This window comes from Falco naumanni, chromosome 1, assembly GCF_017639655.2.
Source record: "Falco naumanni isolate bFalNau1 chromosome 1, bFalNau1.pat, whole genome shotgun sequence".
Lineage (NCBI taxonomy): Eukaryota > Metazoa > Chordata > Aves > Falconiformes > Falconidae > Falco > Falco naumanni.
In genome coordinates, this window is record NC_054054.1 from 22,931,529 (window position 1) to 22,953,173 (window position 21,645).

The 21,645-nt window shown below is 39.4% G+C and overlaps 1 protein-coding gene across 50 annotated transcripts in view; it reads right to left on the minus strand.

Annotated features, from left to right (window-relative positions):
* Window positions 1–21,645, minus strand: part of ANK2 (ankyrin 2) — a 355,697-nt gene that overhangs the window by 101,000 nt on the left and 233,052 nt on the right. For 48 of the 50 annotated variants that reach the window (XM_040584986.1, XM_040584977.1, XM_040585216.1 and 45 more), the window contains 8 exons: window positions 19,437–19,535; window positions 18,193–18,291; window positions 9,952–10,050; window positions 7,745–7,942; window positions 4,647–4,745; window positions 4,378–4,476; window positions 1,744–1,842; window positions 366–563 (listed from right to left, as the gene is read on the minus strand). In XM_040584986.1, the coding sequence (XP_040440920.1) occupies window positions 366–563; window positions 1,744–1,842; window positions 4,378–4,476; window positions 4,647–4,745; window positions 7,745–7,942; window positions 9,952–10,050; window positions 18,193–18,291; window positions 19,437–19,535 (990 nt within the window). The remainder of the gene's footprint in view (window positions 1–365; window positions 564–1,743; window positions 1,843–4,377; window positions 4,477–4,646; window positions 4,746–7,744; window positions 7,943–9,951; window positions 10,051–18,192; window positions 18,292–19,436; window positions 19,536–21,645) is intronic. The other 2 variants (XM_040585204.1, XM_040584957.1) reach the window with 1 other exon arrangement.

Sequence of the window (21,645 nt, forward strand, 5' to 3'; positions counted from 1 at the left end):
AAGCAGGCCTGTTCCTAAAATTTAAAAAATTTTGGCCAAAAAAGCCCTACCCATAACACAATGGGAAAGAGAGAAACAAGGACTTGGTGTACTATTTAAAACTGTCAGGACCATGTATTTATCACGATATGCATTTGGCTCCAGTGGGAACCAAACTCCTAACTTCAGATGACAGCAAAACACATCAAAATTTGATTAACTTCCGATACTTTACTTCAGTCTATTGGGTCGCTGTTGATTAAAAAAACAGAAAACCCAAACTAGTTCAGCTTCTTAGTGTGAAAGGACATTCTGCGTGGAACAGGCGTGCGCTGGCACACGCTACCTGTGCTACTGGAATGCAGGCGTAAAGCATTTTGTCTTACTTTGGTGGACATGGAGTGCGAGGCACCTGCCTCCAGAAGAACTGATGCGACATCAACTTGTCCCTCTCTGGCAGAGATGTGCAGTGGAGTGTACCCATTAGTTGTTGCAGCATCAGGGTGGGCCATGTGCTGTAGCAGAAGCTGGACGATCTCCGTTTTACCCAAGCGAGAAGCAATGTGCAGTGGAGTCTGTTCTTCCTACAACTCAAATCGAGTAGATAATTAGTGCAGGTAGAACCACCCTGAACACACTACTCTGGTTGATCCCAACAGATCTCTCCAGGCATTTGTCTTGCAAAAAATCATAGGAAGTAATAGCACAAAGAAAGGCAGTAACAGAGGGCTCGGGTTAAATTTGCAATGAGCTTCGGCAAGGTCTTATTAGAACAGAGAGAACTACAAAGGAAAACATTGTTCTTCTCTTTCATCAGGCAGATAGCACACATCTCACTGTGAGCATCACTTACTCCTCTGTGTTCTTAATCTGTTTTACAACAGCTGTACCTTGCTTTACAAACAGTCCCCTTGGTTTCAAAATCTGGCACTAATTGCTATCAGAACCTCTGCTGTTTGGGTTTAGGACACGACTGTGCACCTCCTTGCTCAAACAGAATAGCTATTGCTGGTGTGAGTCAGGTGCATTCTAGCTGGGATGGAGTTAATTTTCATCACAGCAGCCCATATGGTGCGCTGTTCTACATTTCTGACCAAGAAAGCATTGATAATGCACCAGTGTTTTAGCTATTGCTGAACAGTGCTTACACAACACCGAGACGTGCTCTGTTTCTCCCTCTGCCGCCCCAGGGAATAGGCGGGGGGTGGGCAAGAGGCTGCGAGGGGACACAGCCAGGACAGCTGGCCTGAGTTGACCCAAGAGATAATCCATACCATGTAACATCACGCTCGGCAATAAAACAAGGGGGTGACTTTTTCCAAAGGAGCCACTGCTCGGAGACTGGCTGGGCATTGCTCTGCTGGTGGGAGGTGGTGAGCGATTGCTTTTGCATTGCTTGTGGGGAGGAGGAGTTGGTTTTGTGGTTTGGGTTTTTTTTTCTTTAACCTTCACCTATTGAACTGTCTTTATTTCAGCCCAAGAGATTTTCTTGCTTTTGCCCTTCCAGTTCTCTCCCCCATCCTGCTGTAGGGGCAGTGAGCGAACAACTGAGCAGGGCTGAGCTGCCAGACAGGGTCAGCCCGCCACACACATTCCCTTTGGAAGATCTGCACAGAAGTTCTTGTTTTCAGAACTCGTTTTAGGTGTGCTTAACATTGTACCAACAGATCAAATAGAAATGAAATTGCTCCTCCCTAGCTCCCCTGTTTCAGCTATGTTTTTTGAGTAAGATAAAGCAAAGAGAATTGTAAGCAGAACACCTACCCTTGCTCGGGCATCAACCAGGGCCCCATTTCTCAGAAGGCAGCGAACTACTTCCACCTGCCCAGCACGTGCCGCCATGTGCAACGCAGTTTCTCCACGCTGCAGAGAAGCAAAAGTGTTTCAGTGTCCTAAACCTCCATGAAGAAACAGAGCTCCGATGGTGTAAATTCCACCCACGATTGCTTGTGCAGAGACCCGCCTTCCTGCCAGCTGAGGCTGTGGCTTCAGACCCAGCAACAGGTGGTTCAGGAGGGGGTGTGCATCCATGTCGCTGGGCCTGGGTAGGCATTGCCTTTGCAAACTCGGTGAGCCCAGACAAACCTAATCTCACTACGGAGGGCCAGAATGAAAATCCTAGCTTATAGAAAATTCTACCGTATAGATGCCTGTGGTCACATATGTTCCCTAGCTTTCTACATAACACTGCATCAGCTTGTGTGCCGCACAGGAGATAAGAATATATTGAGCCTGTCTCTCTCAAGGGATCATGAGGCGCATGAGCCTCAAGATGGAAGGGGATATTTTTCCAGATGGTCTCTTCCTGCACACTGTGTGGAGCTGGCAGCATTAAAAGGCCTTGCAATGGCTGTGCACAGCTGAGCCAGCATATGAAATGTGTAAAATCTGTGCTCAGCAGCACGGCTATGTCTGCAGGCTATGGAGTGAATCTTGTTTCAAGCCTTCTGTAGCCCACAGAATCTGAAGGAGAATATGAAGTTTTGGAAAGCTGACTGGAGTGATGTGGAATTTCAGATCAGGATAACAAAGTACGAATGACACATTCAAAGCATTTACTTTTGCACAGGTTTGTAAAGGAACACTGAACGCGAGTATTCCTTGACGATGGCATTTCTAGCTTAATTTTGCACTGACCAATATTCTTTGAGTGCACTGTCCTGAAGTGAACTAAAAGGGTCCCTGTACAGTTCATCAGTATCTAGCACATGAGGTACTGACAGTTCCACAACCAGGAGCTCTGTATTTATCTGTTATGTTATGACAACACAGCAGGACCGATCACTCCTTTGTGTTCATTGTTCCTTCTCCTTACTCTAGAGCTGAAGTATATTCTGTTATATGGCTTTTATGCCTACAACTATCAAGTTGAAGTGTAATCACCAAAATGAACACCCTGCATCAGAATCAGGAATCATGTCTTCTTGTCCTTTGTTTAGATGTAGGAAAAGAAGCAGCCTGAGCCAGCCTACTATTATGAAATTCTAATTAAAGCAAACCCTCTTCACCAGGAGTCAATTTATCTTGTCATTTTAAAATTAACATTATATTACCAGCTGTGATTAATAAGTAGGCAACAAACAAAATCCCAGTCCTAGCTACAAACCTTAATAGAGAATTTCATCTACATAAACTTTATTACCTGAAGAATGAGCTGTTTAAAATGTGAATAAGGTTTACATTTCACACACACTACAGATCAAATTTCTCTAAAGACCCTTTTGTACTTGGATTAGCAATACAATTTAGCTTTTGGAAACAGTAATTCAACAGGGAACTTCAGCTTACCAAGTAAAAGCCAAGACACCTGTGTAGCATAAATTGTAAAGTGTTAAACTTTGCACAGAAATGTCTGGTAACACAATACTTTTAATTGCTTCCACAAGAATTTCTTATTGGCTTTCATATCATCAATAAAGTTTTTATATAAAGACTGCTTCTATAAAAAAGTATGAATGCAGTAAGAGACTGTCAAGAAAAGTCTGTTCTAATGATTCAAGCAAACAACTCTGTGTGCTCAAAATTTTTGCTAGGTTTCATGTAAGATTTTTCTGAAAAAAACTGATAAGACCACTGTTCCTGGATGACTACCACTGTTCCTGGATGACTACATCTTTGTTGTTTTTCTGTTGTTGGGAACACCTACCTATAACCTTATTTACTGGTAAAAGGCTCCTTTCAAAGTGCAGGTGTTCCTAAGTTGAATATTTGTTTATCCTGACAAATATGAATGGTAAGATATCTATGAAATACAGCTCAGAAAACTACCATGTTCCTTTTATTGTTATTCCTCTTGGCAACTAAGCTACTGGTATACAAACACTGATTTCTATGGTAAGTCAGGTTCTGCATTTTGTGTTGCCTCCCAAAGGTCACATTTTCTAGATTTAAGCATGTTCTTTCGAAAGGCACCAGCTCCAGGAATTCCCTGTGTAAGAGGAACATCTTGAATTTAACATTCTTACTTTTTGTTTAACTGTTAGGTTTTAAGCATTTTCTATCCTTTCGCTGATACAAATGACACAATTTCATGGCAGCCAGTGAAACTATGCAAGCAGAAATCGGAGCCATTTGGACTTAATTTCATCCTTCAAAACACAGTCTTTGCTGGGACTTGGCTTATAATCAGTTCTCGATGTATTTGGTGAGCTTTGTCTGTTTCTAAGGGAAACTTTACCTACTCAAGCATTGAAGAATACATGAAACCACAGATGGCTTATGATGCATATACAATCACCATTTTCCCCCCTTCGCGAAAGGTGCTAGAATAATTTGTCCTAAAATGCAATAAAGTCATAAAGTATTGTTAAAATGTGACCTTTGGTTGAGCTACATGGTAGGCCAGACCCTTTTCGGAGGAGGTATTGCACAGATGATTCTAGTCAAAGCCATACTCACAATGTTAGTGACATCGGGAGAGGCTCCGTTCTGCAGCAGAAGGAGGACTATGTTCAAGTGGCCCATAAATGCAGCCACGTGTATTGGTGTGAGGCCCGACTGCGAAACAAAGCAAGAGCAGTTTTACTCCTCTGCACGGGCGTAGGGAAGGGGCTTCTTCGTTTAAATAAAACATAAGTGAAAGTGAGGCATGATAGGAGAGAGAAAAAAGGAAGTAAAAAGGGAGAGAGAGAAGGAATGTTTCTTCAGGACACGAAACATTTTTCTACCTCTGTTATAGCCTGGATTGAAGCCCCATATTTCACCAGGAGTTCCATGACTTTGATGCGATTTTTCTTGCAGGCAATGTGCAGTGGAGTAAAACCATTCTGTGCAAAAGACAGTCATGTTAGTTAAAAACATGCAGCTACACTTTCCACACAGCTCCATGCTGACACACTGGGAGCAGAAGTGTTAGAGTACCAGAAGCAACCGTTCCTTAAACACAACAGGTTATGAATTACAGACATCTTCCAGTAGTCTGAGGCAGAACAAAGCAGCAGTGCTGCTTTCTTCTCAGGCAATGGAGAGAAACTGAACTTCCACCTCCAAAACCCAAACACAGGCATGCCCGCTCTGACTTTCAAGTGTATGTGTGTGCACATGTATGTATGCAGTTCCAAAGGTTACACATGTCTATATGTACAAATGACTTAAAGTGGTTTCCAAGATTAGCTAACACAAGGAAAATGTAAGAATTTAGAGTGATCACTTTGAAATCAGTTAAGTGTCTTTTGAAATGCATAAAGCATATTCAGTACCTCTCTAGGAAAAGAACAGAGGTTCCACCTTACTTTGTCTTATTAGAATATCTTGTAGTCTGAGCATCTATGTGTATTTATTTTTACATTTACGCATCAATCTACAGTACCTTATATCCATGTCTATGTGCACATGTGCATTCTGTGAGGTATCTTAAATAAAAAATCACTACTTTAGCCATGGTTTCATGATACAAAGTGTTCACACGTGAAGTATTTGTGGCTCCCTTTCCTTTATTCCTGCCCTGCTGAGTCGTAAGGCATTGTAAGCAAGGTGTCAGCCTTGATCTGGATTAAAACGAAATGGGGCAGGGACAGGAATGAATGACAGGTCGGGAACGGAACATCTAAAAATCAAGATTGCAACCTAGCGTTTTGTTTTGTGAGACAGTAGTTTCCATGTTGTGCTTATTATACGCACATATTCATTTCTTTGGAAACGCTTATTCAATAAGATCGAAGCCCAGATCAAAGCATGTCTTCATACTCTACACTGTAATACATGCTTTGACTTCAAGCTTTTTTTATGTACTATTATAGTTAATGCAGGTTAGGTGTGTGCCTAAAGCTAAGCAAACACATTATTTCACCATATGTGAAAAGCACAGGTAACGCTTTTAGATAATGTTGAAGAATTCCTGTTTTCTAATGAAAAGGATCAGTATTACTAAACAACTAGCAGTAGACAGAATTTATCAGTGAAATCTCAGCTCATGGGAAGAGGCATGTGACAGATTATTCTACAGAAAGCTTCTGTTAGGGGAAATGTTAATTACTAGCTCATTTGAAGGTGCTTTAAAGCATCTACAAACTGAAAAAGCTAAGAACTCGTATAGTGCTTGTATCCCCAAGTAATTTTGCAAACATTAACAATTATTTTTTTATCTATCTGAAAATGGATTATTTGTAACATTTATTCCATCACAGGACTCTGCTGAAAATTATTACTACTATTAGCCTTCTCCAATTTCTAAAGAAAGAATCAAACCCATTAGATATTTTACCTCCCACACAATATATCTCAATATATTTCACAGGGAGTTTTACTGTTTCAGAAGTTTCCATATTTTCACTTAATTTTACTGCTTGAGTTGATTTAATTTTCCTACTTCTATTTCAGTGAGGAACAGTTTGATGGGGGAGAGGAGAAGGCAGAAAAAATGTATCACTAACAGAAACTATGAGCATCATTTAGTATATTAAACACTATAAACAACCCAGAGGCGACAAGTCCCTGATGGGACATGAAACAAGAGTGAGGAAAAAAAATAATCTGGAGGGAAGAGAGTAGAAAGGCAGCGGCCTGAGAGTGTTCTCATTTCATTTCAGATGTTTCTCAGGGAGAGAGGCAGGGAGAGGAACAGAAAGTATATTTCTGGTCATGGAAAGGAAGAAAAAAATATGTGGGGGCTAGCATACAATGTGTATGTGTGGGTAGCTGAAGAAAGTACAGCTAAAGATAAACAGAAGACTGAAAAGAAAAACAAGAAAGGATGCAAACAGCATCGAAAAAGATCAACCAAATGAACTTGATGCTGAGAAAGACAAAACAAGAAAAGTGTAAGAGGAAGCCAAGAGGCGTTATGGGATATGTGGGTATAGAGAAGCCAAGAAAAATGAGAGGGCCGAAAAAACCTGTTTCAATAAAAAGGGAAGTAAATAGGGATATAAAGGAAATAAAAAGGAAGTAAGGGAAGTACAGATAGGGGAAGCCTTCAGAGGAAAACACAGGCTCATACTGAAGGCAAGAAACTGGGGCAGACGTCGGAGTGGCCAGCAGTGGAAGTTCTGTGGAGGCACTGAATGCAGCAGGCAATGGCAGACTTCTTGCCATGCAGAAGTGTCTCAAGTGTACACAGTCTCTTTCTTTCCCCCACTGAGTGTAATATATCAGTGTCTTAACTTCCACCCAGCTAACAGTTCAGGGGGACACTTCCTATTAGAGAATATTGGAATGTTGTCTGGGTTTGGATAAACGTTCTTGAAAGCTTTATATGTTCCCGAAGACAAAAATGATGTTTTTTTCTCAGTTAGGGGATAATGGTCTGATCAGTGAGTGAAAGGAATCCTACCTGTTTTCCTGTAAGCATCAGAAAAACTGGTTTTTGAAAAGGAAGAGAAGTGGCACCTAATAGAGGGGAATGTTATGATTTGATAAATGCAGAAATACTAGCTTTTCAATATATTTTCTCTGTGCCAATTAACTTACTGATTCAGTTGAAAGTTTTGAAATTGTGTATCGTATCATATAGTATGGAAAACCAAACCTTTAATTCAGTAAAATAGCAATGCATACATTAGCATCAACTAGAAATGGCTTTGATTTTAGGAACCCCGTAGAGCTTCCAGACCTTATACAACAGCCACTTATCACAGGACATGGTCCATCACTAGGCCTAAGCACACGAGACAACACTGGTAACCAGCAGGCGTGACAAACCCTGTTGTTACTGCAACTATTTAAGGTTGTTGGGAGTCTGTTGGCAGTTTTCACTTAGCTTTACTGGTAAGAGCTATTCATCTGCCCTGGATAGGTTGGTTACATGACACAGGTGGGACAGGTTTACCAGGGCACGAGCATTGGGATTTGCTCTCTTGTCCAGAAGGAGTTTGGTGACACGATAGTGGCCGCAGTGTGCGGCCACATGGAGGGCGGTCAGGTAATCCAGCGTGACATCGTCCACGGGAGCTTTGTGCTGCAGTAGATGTTTGACGCATTCCACATGGTCACCCTGGGCCGCCATGTGAAGTGGAGAGAGTCCATTCTGCAGCAAAAGAAAATGGCACAGTAACTTCTAGTAACTCTTACTTAGATCGTGACACATATTAGAAGGATGCCATCATGAGTTTGCAGGGTACCCCTATCACTGAAACAGAGCCACATCTGAGCTGGAAAGAAAAGCTGGAAAGAGCTATAGCCACCCTCCCCTTCCAGCAAATACAGGCAAATTTAGAGGACCATCACATAACTACCTAAAATCAGGATTTAATCAAAACAAAAGAATCTAATGGTCTTGCCTCATGATATAATAAAACATATCTTGACCTTAAAAGACAGTTCTAGGGATACTCATAACAGTAAGACATAGGTTGTATGTTAATTAGCACCTACTTACCATTCATCATATTTATTAAGAAACCTATTTTTTTTCTTTTAAGTGTTCAATGAAAAAAAAAAATTATATTGGCAAACCTGACCCCTGAGCTTCTGGGAAACGATACTTTCAACTACCATCATGGTTGGACCTTTTGTTCAAACCATAACACTTGCAGGGCAGTGGAAGCAGAGGTTTTATAGCCCTATCTGGCTTTAATATATCTTTTTGTAAATATTCAAGTCCATGGAAGGTAGACAATTAAGAGGAAAGAGAACTGTTGCCATTAATATGTATAACAAGTTATTTTCAGAAAAAAATAGTTTTAATATTTACATATTTGTCTGTCTCCAGTTTGGAACTATCTATTTCACTTAGAAGCTAAAAGTGGAAGTTGTTTTTAAATCTAATTCCATTTTACACACAATAACGTACTTTAAGAGCGTTGTTTAAAGACAGACTATAACTTACAGGCTTGAATGAGAAACTGACTGTCACCTGGAAGGAGGGAATTATTCACTGCACAGTTCTGCTTTGCTCAATCCTTGACACAGTGGGGACATCCAGATGCTGCCACAGCAATGCTGGTATTTTGTCCTGATGGGCAACATCTGCCTTTGAATGGCAACATCTGGGAAACCTGCCTGAAGTGTGCACAATATATGTGGCAGGATCTATTCTGAGCCTCTCTGCCTTAGTGAAGCAAGGGTGTTGACACATGAAGTTCTTTCTCCAAATGTTCTTCCACCAAAGGAATCAGTGAAACTATGTGGATCCCTCCTGCATAAACAGGTGACTTGGACTACTTGGTGTTTTCAAGGATGCATAGCTTGAGCACATCCTTATTTGATGTAGTTGATAAGCTTGCAACCCAGTGATAAAACCTCCTGAAGACTATAGAGAGAAACAATAAGGGTAACTATGGGTCAGAATACACTAATTGCCCTTGTTTTGAGCCATGTTTGAGGGAGTGGGGCCCAGTATGAAACTGGTATTTAAATTGTTTGTCCCTCCTGATCCTGCAGGGGACCTCAAACATATCATTGCAATACTCTGTTCCACTGTTTTCCAGCTAATGATACCACCTACCTTTGTCAGGCACTCTGAAATTTACTGTTGTGAAGTGCTGCTCAGTAGGGTTTGCTATTCTACTACCAATAACAATGACCAAAGGGGCAGCATTTGTAAGAAATGCGTTATCTTAGATGTGTGCTTTTCAGAAATAAGTAAGAACACACTGAAATAATTTTCCAAGTCTGAAATAGTCCACAAAAACAATTAGGAGAAGCTGCTACACACAGGTCCTAGTTAGCTTGTGTGAAGGATCAGAAAGTGCATACCAGGAAACATCTCTCGGGAGAGACTGACCCAGCTTGCCCATCTCTGTGTCCTATGGCCTTAGGAAGCATCACAAACAAAGTGCTTGCAGCAGCACTGTATAACATGTGTTTAGTCTGATATTATAGAAGGAGGGCAAAGAAGCCTATAGTGTTTCATATATTTGATAAGGATAGTTCCTAATTATGTAAGAAAACCTTATTTTGGCTCATTCTGCCCATTAGTACATTTCCTTTGGGAGAACAGAACTGTTCTTGTCGTTTTCCTTGTCCTTTCAGTGACGTTGAAAATTCCATGGAAAGTTACATAGAGCTGTTAGTATAGTCAGATAAGACACACACCTTGGTCCGTGCAAGCAGTGGGGCACCTCGTTCCAGGAGCAGCTCCACAACTTGGTCATGTCCACTTCTTGCAGCACAGTGCAGCGGGGTGAGTCCATCCTTAAAGTAGAAGGAGGGAAAACAAATGAGCACATCCTTAACTGTCCGCCCTAGCACTCTAAGGAACATCCTTTCAGGAATGCAGCCCAACAAGCATGTAAAAATACTCTTTTTTAACTCCTAAGTGAAGTTGGCTCCACAACACAAAGTTTCATCCCTGTTCTTCCTTCCACCAGTAAAGGACACACTAAGGTTACCGTTTCAGAGAGGAAACCCATTGTGTGTGGAAATCTTTTATCAAAGAGGATAAATGTGAGCATCATCACCTCCTTCCCCTCCTTCTCTGCATGGCTTTGAGATTGTATTGCTTCTCCCTGGATAATGCGTGCTGGGCCAAGGATGCTCCTTTAATCAACCCTTGTCCTTTGGATTGCTTTTGATGCAGGGATGAAATAAGAAATGTTCATACTAGAAAATTTACTTTAGAATTATTTTTCTTTTAAACAGGTAGCAGGAGAAAAGATTTTAAAACAGAGAAAAAGATAAGGAGAGAAACAAGCATAAAACCTTTCCTTTCTGAGATCTGAATGGTGAATAAAGAGCTAACAATTTTTTGCTAAAATTGCTGTAAGACCACCAACTCCACAATATTTTTTCCATTGCAGAACACCACCCTATACCAAAACACTTGCTCAGGCTACTCAGTAAAGATCACAGCAGTGATAGCAGATGTGTCAATGAAACACTGAGCTAGCAGAATGCATTCTAAATAATTCTGCTACAGTTTGGACTTTATGCAGAAAATACAGGAAATATAAGGCAAGAAAAATGGTTACAAAAGAATATTAGTGCTAAATGACAGAAAAAAGAAAATGCATAAGATCTAGAAAGCTACGTTTTCATCTCATTTATCTCAATATTGTTCAAGCATGGACTCGGAGGAGTCATGAATACTCATTCAACAGAGATAGGTTTATAAAGGTGAACTGGCAATAGCTTTTAATCACAAGAAAAGCCTTCTTCCTTTGAGACACTGCTCATCTTAGATGAGACAGATGCTGTTATTCTAGGGTACTTTCCGAAGAATCCAGTAACAGATTAATACACTGGTCTGAGATAGATTAATTACTTAGAGGTTAAAAACATACAAAAAACATGGCCTTAAGTATGAGCTAGTGGCCCTACTCCATTCGCAGATACAGTTTGCCTTGCTGGAGTTCCGAGGAAGTCTACATCACTGTATTTTTACTGCTACTGCTAATATTTTAAAATTAAAAATAGCTTTAGACTGCACAGTGCCATTGCAATTGCAAGATCATTTTGGCTATGCAAACATAGCCCTGTAATACACTAGAAAAGGTAGTTCCAAGGAGCAGATGCTCCCTTACCCTCGGTTTCGAAAGCACAGAGCACCTTTCAGAGCCTGCAGTGCAACACAGCTCCTCGGCAGTGAGGATCTGAGGTCTGTGGGGAGGAATTTTTCTCCCTTACCTATCTACTGTTTCCAGAGATTTTTCAGAAATGTGTGAAGGGGTTAGGTGTGCCTTGACACTTACCATCTCAGAGGCATCACTAAAACACATGGAAGCTTTGCAATGAAATTCAACAGATGCAAGATCAAACCTGCAAACAGAGTTCAGGGCTGTTCTGGACCTGGCAGGTGGGGTCAGTGTAAAGGAATAGGGTGTAACTAGCATATGGGGGGTGGGGGGGGTGGGGGGGTGTCTGCACTGAAACTTCAGTCCCCTACATCAAGTCTTTATACGCCCAGCTGGGGTATATTTACGTCTCTGCCAGAGCAGTTCATACACACAGTTTCCAATAGTATTACTAAGGTGAGGAATATATCCCCCTTTCTAGAGGAGGTATTTATTTGATACCTCTTCCCAGTTTCTATATTTTGCTCTGTATTTTCAGTCAATGTGGGAGGTACGCTTTCCCTATCTGCACAGTGACTTTGATATTATTTTATTTAATAGAATGGCAAAAGAAAGGTAGAATTGTGTGAACCCTTGAAAAAAGAAAAAAAAAAAAAAAAAAAAAAAAAAAAAAACCACAACAGGACAGATCCCCAGAGGGAGAAAAAAGAAGAAAAATGCAAGCTACAAAACACATCAACTCCTCAAGAAAGTCAAGCTAAAACAAAAATAAGCACTAAATCATTAAAAAGCATGATTTCTCCTCTGTTCTTATTTATAATCCCCTCTAAAAGTGGGGATAAAAGTTTTCTACCTATCCTATTCTGTCCTGTCATACCCATTATAAATGCATCATCATTTACTGTCTGTGCACTTTCCAGCAGGTGAATGAAGCAATATGCTTTGTGGCCTTCCCATATAACTCTCTTCCCTCCTCCTGCCCTGGGGGAAAACAGCATATAAATTTTTTAAAATATTGCCTATTTAATACTTCAGATTCTATTTTTTGCTTATATGTTTTCTTCAAGGTAAGGGAAACTGAGAAGAGAGAGTCGTTGTAGTGGAAGAATTAGTACGTAATACCATGAAGATAAACTAACATTAGCCAACATCAAGAGACACACTGGTATACCAGATCAGTCCTCTTTTGCACCATTACCTATTTGTGATGAACCTCAGTGCTCTGAAATCTGTTGCAGGACTTTGCCTATGTGCTTTTTTAATCATTCCATTGCTAATTGATACATCACGTAAACTGAAGAACACATGCTGACCAAAATACCAAACACATCATTTGACACTACATACAACACTGGGTTGAAGAGACACAGACTTTGAAGCACAGATAATGGATATCCCATAAACAACACAAAGGCCACCATGCTGGGAGACAAGAAATTTAGTGATTTAATATCATAAGAAGTCAAATATTTATCCTCTCATCCCAAACAGCACATAATGGAGAGTTAAACGTTTTCATCTTCCAAGTGAAACCCTGCACCTGGTGTTCTGTTGTTGCCGTACGTGGTGCTCTCCTAGCTCACGCTTTCCTAAGTAACCAACAGCTGGGTCACTGCTAGAAATGACACTACAATCCTCTCTGTATGTACAGAAGCCATGAAATCCCATCAGTCTTAAGTTCCTCTTAAATGGCTCTCAAAGTAGAAGGTAAATTCTTGCCTTTTTAGCTTGAAAATAAATCATTCGTCATTTTTTAGCCTGTAAAATTCATTCTGAATTCTGTGCATGACTCCTAACTGCAGGGTTGGGGAAGATAAATTATTGGGTCCTTTCACAGTGATTAAAATGCTTTACTTCAGCTTACCAGAGAGGCCAAGACAAAAAGAAGCTGTGCTTACGAGAGATTCTTAATAGGAAATTATATCGGCAGCATCTTGACAGTTGTGCACATTCAGTGCTCATTTGAACGAAGATCAATGATAACACATGAAAATTAAAGGCCAAATTATCAAAGAATTCTTCTGAACTGCAGCTGAATAGTCTCATTTTTATAAGGGTGAAATAAATTTTTTGTATTTTGTATGGTAGACATGCAAAATTGCCTAAATTTTCTCAACAAATAAAGGCCTTTCCATTTGTTCATTTTTCATTACTACTAAATCCCACCTCTTTAAAAATGTACAAGGCAAATCTCCCTCTTGCTCCAAGCTCTCAGAGTCTTGGCATAATTAAACATGCTCTAAAATATTCCTCCAGGTCTGCCCTTCAAAGTACAAATTTTAGAAATGCGGCAAAAAAATATGCCATGCATTTGCTTGAGTAATAAGATATTAACTTAAATAATCCTAAATAATAGCCACTATCTATATAGCTTGCATAGATAATCTGTACAACATTCCTTCCCACTCCCTTGTAAACATTATATGAATCCACTCAATTTTTTATAGTAAATATCTGCATTGTGATTAGATATTTATAATCCGACGTTGCTTTAAGAAACGGCAAAAACTGCCAATGAATTATTAGTGCTCTGTGCACATGTGAAGACTAGAAGAAAATGTCACAGCAGCATTACTGCAGGACCCCCCCCCCCCCCCCCGTAAACATAGCACAGTGCCAAGACAGGGTTAGGATCCTGCTACAATGGCTTTATGGTGGGAAACCCACTACCATGCAGAAACAGCAGAAAGCCTTGCCTATTTTGTCAGAATGCATATATACAAAAGGAGACATTATTACAAATAAACCTCATTAGGTTCCCAGAACAAGTGTTAAGGGGTGTCTGAAGCACATTCACCACAAAAAAACCAAGCCAAAACAAGCAAATAACCAACCAACCAACAAGATCTGAGTTCCAGGTCCCACAGATTCCTTCCTTTTCTTTTTCCACTGGTATTGCACATCTCTGTGACCAGCCTTCCACTTCTGTCAGCTCCAGCTGAGCCGCCTTCCTTTCCTGTGGCCCTTCTCCAACTCAAATGGCATGCCAGACGTTCTCCCCACCATTATTGCCTCTACTCCCCTCTCCAGCTCCAGCTGCCGCGCTCCAGGCACACAACATGTTTACTTTCCCACACAATAAGCTTTCCATTCCAAGACTAGATGCTGTGTTTCATTCCTGGAATTTTTTTCTACTGGAAATATTCTGGACGAAAGCCTGCAAGAGGATTCTATAGTCCCAGAGCAAGAAAAATTTAATTCCAGTGTTGGCAAGATTCAATAGAAAGAACGCAAAATGTGTGACAAACTTCAGCATCTGAGACAGGTGAACATGTTTCTCCCCAACTTCTAAGGGCATTTGCATAGTCCCACAAAAATACCACCAGCAAGGTGACAAAGGCCTCTGATTAACACTGTATTTCAAAAGTATAAAAGCATTCAAAACCTAAAAATGCCTCACATTCTTGTTCCTTTTTTTCCTTACAGTTTCTATAGAGAGACGAAAAAAATAGAGATAATACAAAAATTGCATTCAGAAAGAATACTACTAAAATGCTTTAGTAGTCAGTAACACTTCAATGCCCTGCGTATACTTTCTTTTACTATTCCATTATAAAAGAATATGGTGGGTTTTTTAATAGAAAAAAATATATATAGGCCATGCTGAAACTGCTCTGCTTTTAAATGCTTAAAATAATTCTCCCTGTAATAATCCTTACTATGTTTCTGGAAGGCTGTAAATGCAGGTGAGAACTGATAACTGCCACCTTACTCTTGACCACGACATCAATTTAATCACAAACTGAACTTTCCACCATCTTTCAGGTAAATGTGTCGACAACATAGATTTGACTAAGATTTTAAGTATGAAATGTTTTAGCATAAGACATTTTACCCGTTAATTAGCAAACAAAACTCCCAATAAGGCTTGTGTGGAAACAGAAGTAGCACAAATGTAGATATAACAGACAGTACTAATAAGAGTATCTTATAAATATTATTGGTAATGGAGTTTACATTTTTGCTTTAGATACAATAGAAAAGAGAAATTAAATTCCATGTTTTAAAACTTATTTAGTAGTCAGTTGAGCAAAATAGTAAAACCTGAAAAAAAATTAAGTAAAATTTTAAAATTTTTAAGTGTAGCAAGCAGATTTACAATTCTACATCTTTATACTCTAGTGAGCAATGCCATAAATTTTCAACAAATACATTATGAAATGTATAGAAAATTGAAATACGTAAATCCTGCAGTAAGTGATGCTTTCTTCTGGCATGCAACATTAACTATGGAACAGTAGGACACATGCATGGTTTACTCCCTTTGAAGAACATACATTATAATTTGGTTTTTTTAGACAACACAGGGGCTCCTAATAGATCATTCCAATGGAACATTTTCAAACAAAAAGATTTCACAGATTAACTGCAAAATTAAAGTACAGAGGCTCATCTAAAATCTGTTAAAATAAGTTTGTACATCTTTATTTATGCATCATCAGATGTCATGTAATAAAGTCAGTTAAAAAGAAACTGAATGAAAGCAATGAGTGCATTTTTAACCAAAAAGCTTATTTTGATGTGGAATGGAAACTAAGAATAACAGCCCAAGCTATCCAGCAATGAACTCTCCTAGTACTTTTAATTACACTGTTTTTCAGTGAATCTGACCTACTGGAAGAATGCATGTGTTCCTCAGAAGCAATGAAAAGGCAAGTATGGAAAGACAAGCATGTTAGTACCGAGGTGGAGGCGGCGGAGGTCTGCCCTTTACAGTACCGAACACGTGTACACACGGCATGCAACACACAACCTACCCCTTCAATACCCTACATGCTCACAGCCACAGCAAAGCACACAAGGCATGCAGACAAAGCGAAGGGAAAAGGACACCAAGAAGATGTAAACAGCTGGCATGAAGACAAAACCATGCCACAGAGACACTTGACAGCAAAACCAAAGCTCTGGAATCTTCCCCACTGTGCAGTACAGGCAGCCGACCACCACCATGTGCCTTTGAGCAGGGAGAAGGCAGAAGATGAAAGCAGAGGAAACTCATGAGCCTGGGCAAAGGGGTATGTGTGCTTTAGGATACTTCTATGGGTTTTCACTGACATCTTTGTGCTGACAGGTTTTGAGCTAATGTAGCAGCTGACAAAGGGCAGGAAGCCAAGACAATGAGAAGACTAAAATTAGCACCTTCTACCTACGCAGGACAGAGTCCTGCTCTTTCAGTTTCATTCACATCTGCAATCAGTCTTTGTGAGTGAGCAGGGAAGGGAATACACCTTGACCTCTTAAAATCTAAGATGTCCTTTACAATCATATGTGCCAGCTTGTCTAAAACCAGTGTCTAAATGCTGAACAGGAAACAGGTGAATCAATACTGTCATTCCACAGGCCAAATGGACCATTTCCATATGACTACTATGCTTATAAGTATGTGGAATATCCTGACTGCAATGTATTATTACCATTTCATGCTTCTTTACTATGAGATTTTAGGCACTTATTGCAGAAAATTTGACGAGGGGTGATTTACTGCACACCTTCATTTCCATCAACCATAATAAAAAAAAAAAAAAAAAAAGAGTAAGAGAAGAGAGACATTTCATAAATAATAAGAAATCAAAATCATAACCACATACAGAGTTACACAATAATCATGATTGTCTTCCTAGCTTATGAAGCAACAAATGGTTGATGTAATTAATACAAAAGTAACTGCAGAGGTAGTTGACTGCAATATCCTCTACCTTCCTCTCCCTTTCTACTTTATTAAACAAAAACTTTTATGTCCAGCTGTAAACTCTTGTGTTCTAAGGCACCCTCTATTACTTGGAGATAAAATTTTGCAGATCATTGCTTAAAACCCAGCAGCTTTCAAGAACAAGTCCTGTGCAGTTCGGCTCACATAAATGACTGTTTACCTAGGTGACTCCAAAATCCCATCTGAAATAATTAACCCTGCCCATATACATTGATGGGCTTTTCTTTTGTCTGGGATGACTGCAAAATCTGCCCTAAATAAAGAGCACAGTATTGGTGTGGCACTTCAACAGGACACCTGGGAGAAGGAAGGTAGTGAGAGTCACCTAATTTGCAGTGGTTAGTCTGGGATAGAGGTGAATGGGCTGCTGGCACAGAGTATGTTCCCAGTATTGACTTTTTGATAAAAGGTGACTGCCAGCCCACTATGGCAGTTTTTATGAGGCACGCTATGCCTGGCACAGTCGTTTAGAGGACATCAGGGGACTGAAAGGCTTGGCTGAGCCCAAACCCTCCACTTCCCATTGCTGTGCAGCACGCGTGTTCTTGTGTCATGTGAAGTTGGACCAACAGGCTTCTTTCCTCAAAAAGATCAGTTTCATCATATTTTTTTCTTGTACAATGTAGCTAGATTCTATAGGAGACTAAAGGAAATAGTATTTCTGCCTCCTGCTGTTATCAATACCTGATGTTCTTTACTCCATCATAGAAAACATTTTACATAAAATAAATAACAATCTGAAAACTAAAGGTAAGATTCTGAATTTTAAAGAAGTACAAAAAGGTACAAAAATATTTCTTCCTCAATTATTTTTGGAGTCAGAATTTAAATTTGGCCCATGTTTCTAAAAAAGTACACTTGTGAGGAGGCAACGTGTAACATTTTTGGAGCTGTGTTCAGCTGAACTTCTATTTTTTGTGAGTCGCTTATAGCAGCCACATCTAATATCTCACTTCAAGAACAGAGAACAAGACACAATCACTGAAGCTGAACTCCTAGTATGAATCTTTGTGTTCCCAGTCTCTGGCTTAAAAATAAAAAACAAGCAAACAAAAAATCCCAATCCATTCCCAAGAAGGGTCAACATCATATTCAGGGAATAGAAAGACTCACCCTGGTTTTGGCATCGATCTGCCCTCCGCGATCCAACAAGAGCTTCACCATGTTTGTGTTTCCCCTTTTGGAAGCCACATGCAGTGGGGTGATTCCATTCTACACCATGAAAAGAACAAACAATGAGCAGGATGGATTTGAAGGTGTATAATGGTGGTGAATTTGTGTTCGGATCACAAAAAAATGAGACCATCACATCATAGAGAATAAACGAAAATGTAGTTGAGCATTAGAGCTAGGCACACACCATATAAGCTAGAGTTAGTAATTCCTTTCTAAGCAAGAATCTTTATTCATTGTTTGGGGTTTTTAATAAATGAAGCAGCACATCTGCCAAAGCAGCGAACATCACAGTCCCAGGGTCAGACAAATAAACAAACATGTATCGGAGTCCAATGAGTCAATATTCACAAAACACTGATGTATTTAAATCATTGCAACATACACAGAGTACACAGATGCGTGACTCCTACACAAAGGAACCTTCTTAGTGTAATGCCAATAGCATAAAGGAGTAAGTGCTGTTTAAGCTGAAAGTCCTTGCAAGCACTTTGGGTGAGGAAAGAAATAATATTAGCAGCTATTCCAGACTGGCAACAGGAGGAAGTCAGTCTGAAAGGCAGAACTCTGAAGTAATTCAAAGTGTGTCTGGCAAAATTAAACAAAAAAATTGTGATCCAGTAGCTGTGTTGAGGTACAGATTACCAGAGGTTTTTATGGCACCAGATGCCGTGCTTCAAACTATGTATCGCACAACAGCAAAGAGACTATATTACGTAGGTCTGCAGTTGTTTACCATAAAAGAGTAGTCATGATCAATTAGTAGTTTTATTGTTGCATTTATATAATGGCAATACACCTTTACTTTTTCCAACTATGTTTATATGCGAAAATACCAAATTAAAGTGGTATAGCAAATACTGAATAAGCTGATAAATCCTACATATATCTCTGGAGTACGTCTGACTGACAGAAAAGCTGAAGTGAGCTGACATGTTATGAGCTTTCTAGAGCTAGTCACAGGAGCCTGCTTCCTTCAGCTGGGAATACCGCACACTACTCAATCCCAAGGACACTGGTGCATTGTGTGGAGGCAACCTTTAAGAATTACTGCAAAAAGAAGACATCTCTGAACAGGTCAGCATTACTTTGCTCCTCACTTACTCTTGACTAAGAGTAACACAAAGAAACACTCCCACTTTTGTCGGCCATTAAACTAAGAAGAGAAAGAAATTATTCCGTACCCTTGCTGTGAAATCGACCGCAGCTCCTCGGTTTAGCAGAAGCGTTGCCACATTGACATTTCCATAGTGTGCAGCTATGTGCAAAGGTGTAAAGCCACTCTATAAAGAGAAACAGCCCTTATTATAGAAATCATTTAATACAAAATAATCAACTGAACAAGAACTTGATTTTAAAAGCTGCTGGGAAACAAATGTATCATGTCACAGTTCACCTATAATATAGCACAGCCTTTCAGGCACAGAGTGCAGTTTTCATATGAGAGGTTATCAAAAGTGCTTCATTCTTTAATTCTCCAACTCAGTCTTCTAAATCAGTAGCCAATAAGATAAGTAGCTTTCATCACAGAAAATATTAATATATTAGCCATTCTTGAAGAAAATTAAGGAAGTTTCCTTATTACAATTTGGAAGCAACATGGGTCTTTTGGGCTGCATCCATTTACTGGTTTTGGATAAATGACCACAAAAGTTGGTGGACTCTTATTTTACTGCTCTTAGGATTAAAAATATTGACAACATATTTCCTTCTTTTTTTTTTTTTTTTTTTTTTTGAAAAGCAGTGATTATTCAACATGTGACTGAAGAATTTGGTGTACATGAGAAACTTAGTATCGCAGTATAAGAACCATAATTATTTATATTTAGATACAATTTGGATCTCAAGATCTGAAGAAACTTTTCCATCTATACATCAGAAAAAAACACAATTTACTTATTGCCTCTTGAACAGTAGCAGGTGAAACCTGCTTTAGATATGAAATATAGAACTGCTTGACAACATCATAAAAAAGATTAATTTTTCAGAAGCTAGGACACAGTGCAAGCTTTTAGTTTCATAAGTAATTCAAGTAGAAAGGATCTTGCTTTTGAGGTTTCCCTGAAGCGCTTCACACTGATTTGATCAGATCTTACTGTTATAGAAAGGGAGAAATAGTTTTGGCTTCTAGACTATACCATATTTTCAACTAGGTTTCATTCCTTGCAGTGTAGAAATGATCATTTTGAACTACTCTTGGAATACAGAAATGTAGGCACATGTTGTGCTTCAAAATCAACTTTATTCCCAAAAGGTAGAGCAATAAGCCCATTATTTTACCCTAATTCCATTTACTTGCTTGTCAGCCCACAGGTGATCCTGGTCAAAGTCCAGTCAAACACTCATTAAATTCATAATCACCTTGCTGTGATAGATTAGCAGGGCAATGACTACCGAGGATATTGGGCACACAAATACGATGCTGCATTGAGCTATAGTTTGCATGCGTATTGCATTAACAACTACCTTTTCATGGACATGTGTTTGCCTGGTGACAAACACAAGGTACTGAGAAGTAACGTGATGGCGGGTGTAGAAGTGATAACCCTTGTCACATTGATCATAGTGAAGAACATGCCCACGGGTGGATGCCAGCGCAAAGCTGTCACCCTTTCAATTCCCATTGCCAGCTGCCTCGCGACAACTTGCTCACACATGCACACACCGAGCAGGACGCACTTTCACAAGGGTGCATGCATTTAAAATTCATCCCCTCATCTAACAGAGAAACTCCATTACTTAAAAGCAGGCATTCAAATAATGACCTCATTCTTGGAAATAAATCTCTTTCCTAAATGTGATAATAATCTGCAGGGGAGAAATTACAGTTCTAGCTAATCGGACCCTTGATTTTTAGTGGAAGTGCTTGAAGAGTTGGTATTTCCTGAATCTGTGTGAGAAATGTAATATTATCTGTGTGAGAAATGTAATATTATCTGCTGCAGGTAAATTCTGACTATGTGTTATACCTTAAGGACTTTTCAAAACTTTATATTCAAAAGGTTGTAATAAGAAGAATGGTAAAAATAAGCTGATGCTCTGAACAAGTTTTTACTTTGGAGGATTTGATTATATTTATAATTGTAAAAGAAGGAAAAATAATTTTACCATTACTCTGGCTGAGCCAGACACCTTAATTTAGTTATGCCAACGAAGTGCATTTTCATAACTAAAAAAATTGATCTAGAAAAGCATCTTTATCCTCTTAGCTCCATTACTTACTTCAGATTTCTTTGAACTGATATGAATTCTCAAAAATTTACTTCAACAGTGACACGAATAAAAAGAAATTCTAAGACAAAGGATCAATAAAAATAGGTTTTCTTAATCTTAAAATTCTATGCATTAAAGAAGAGACATATCTTCACTCTTAGTGCTAAATAATAAAGAAAT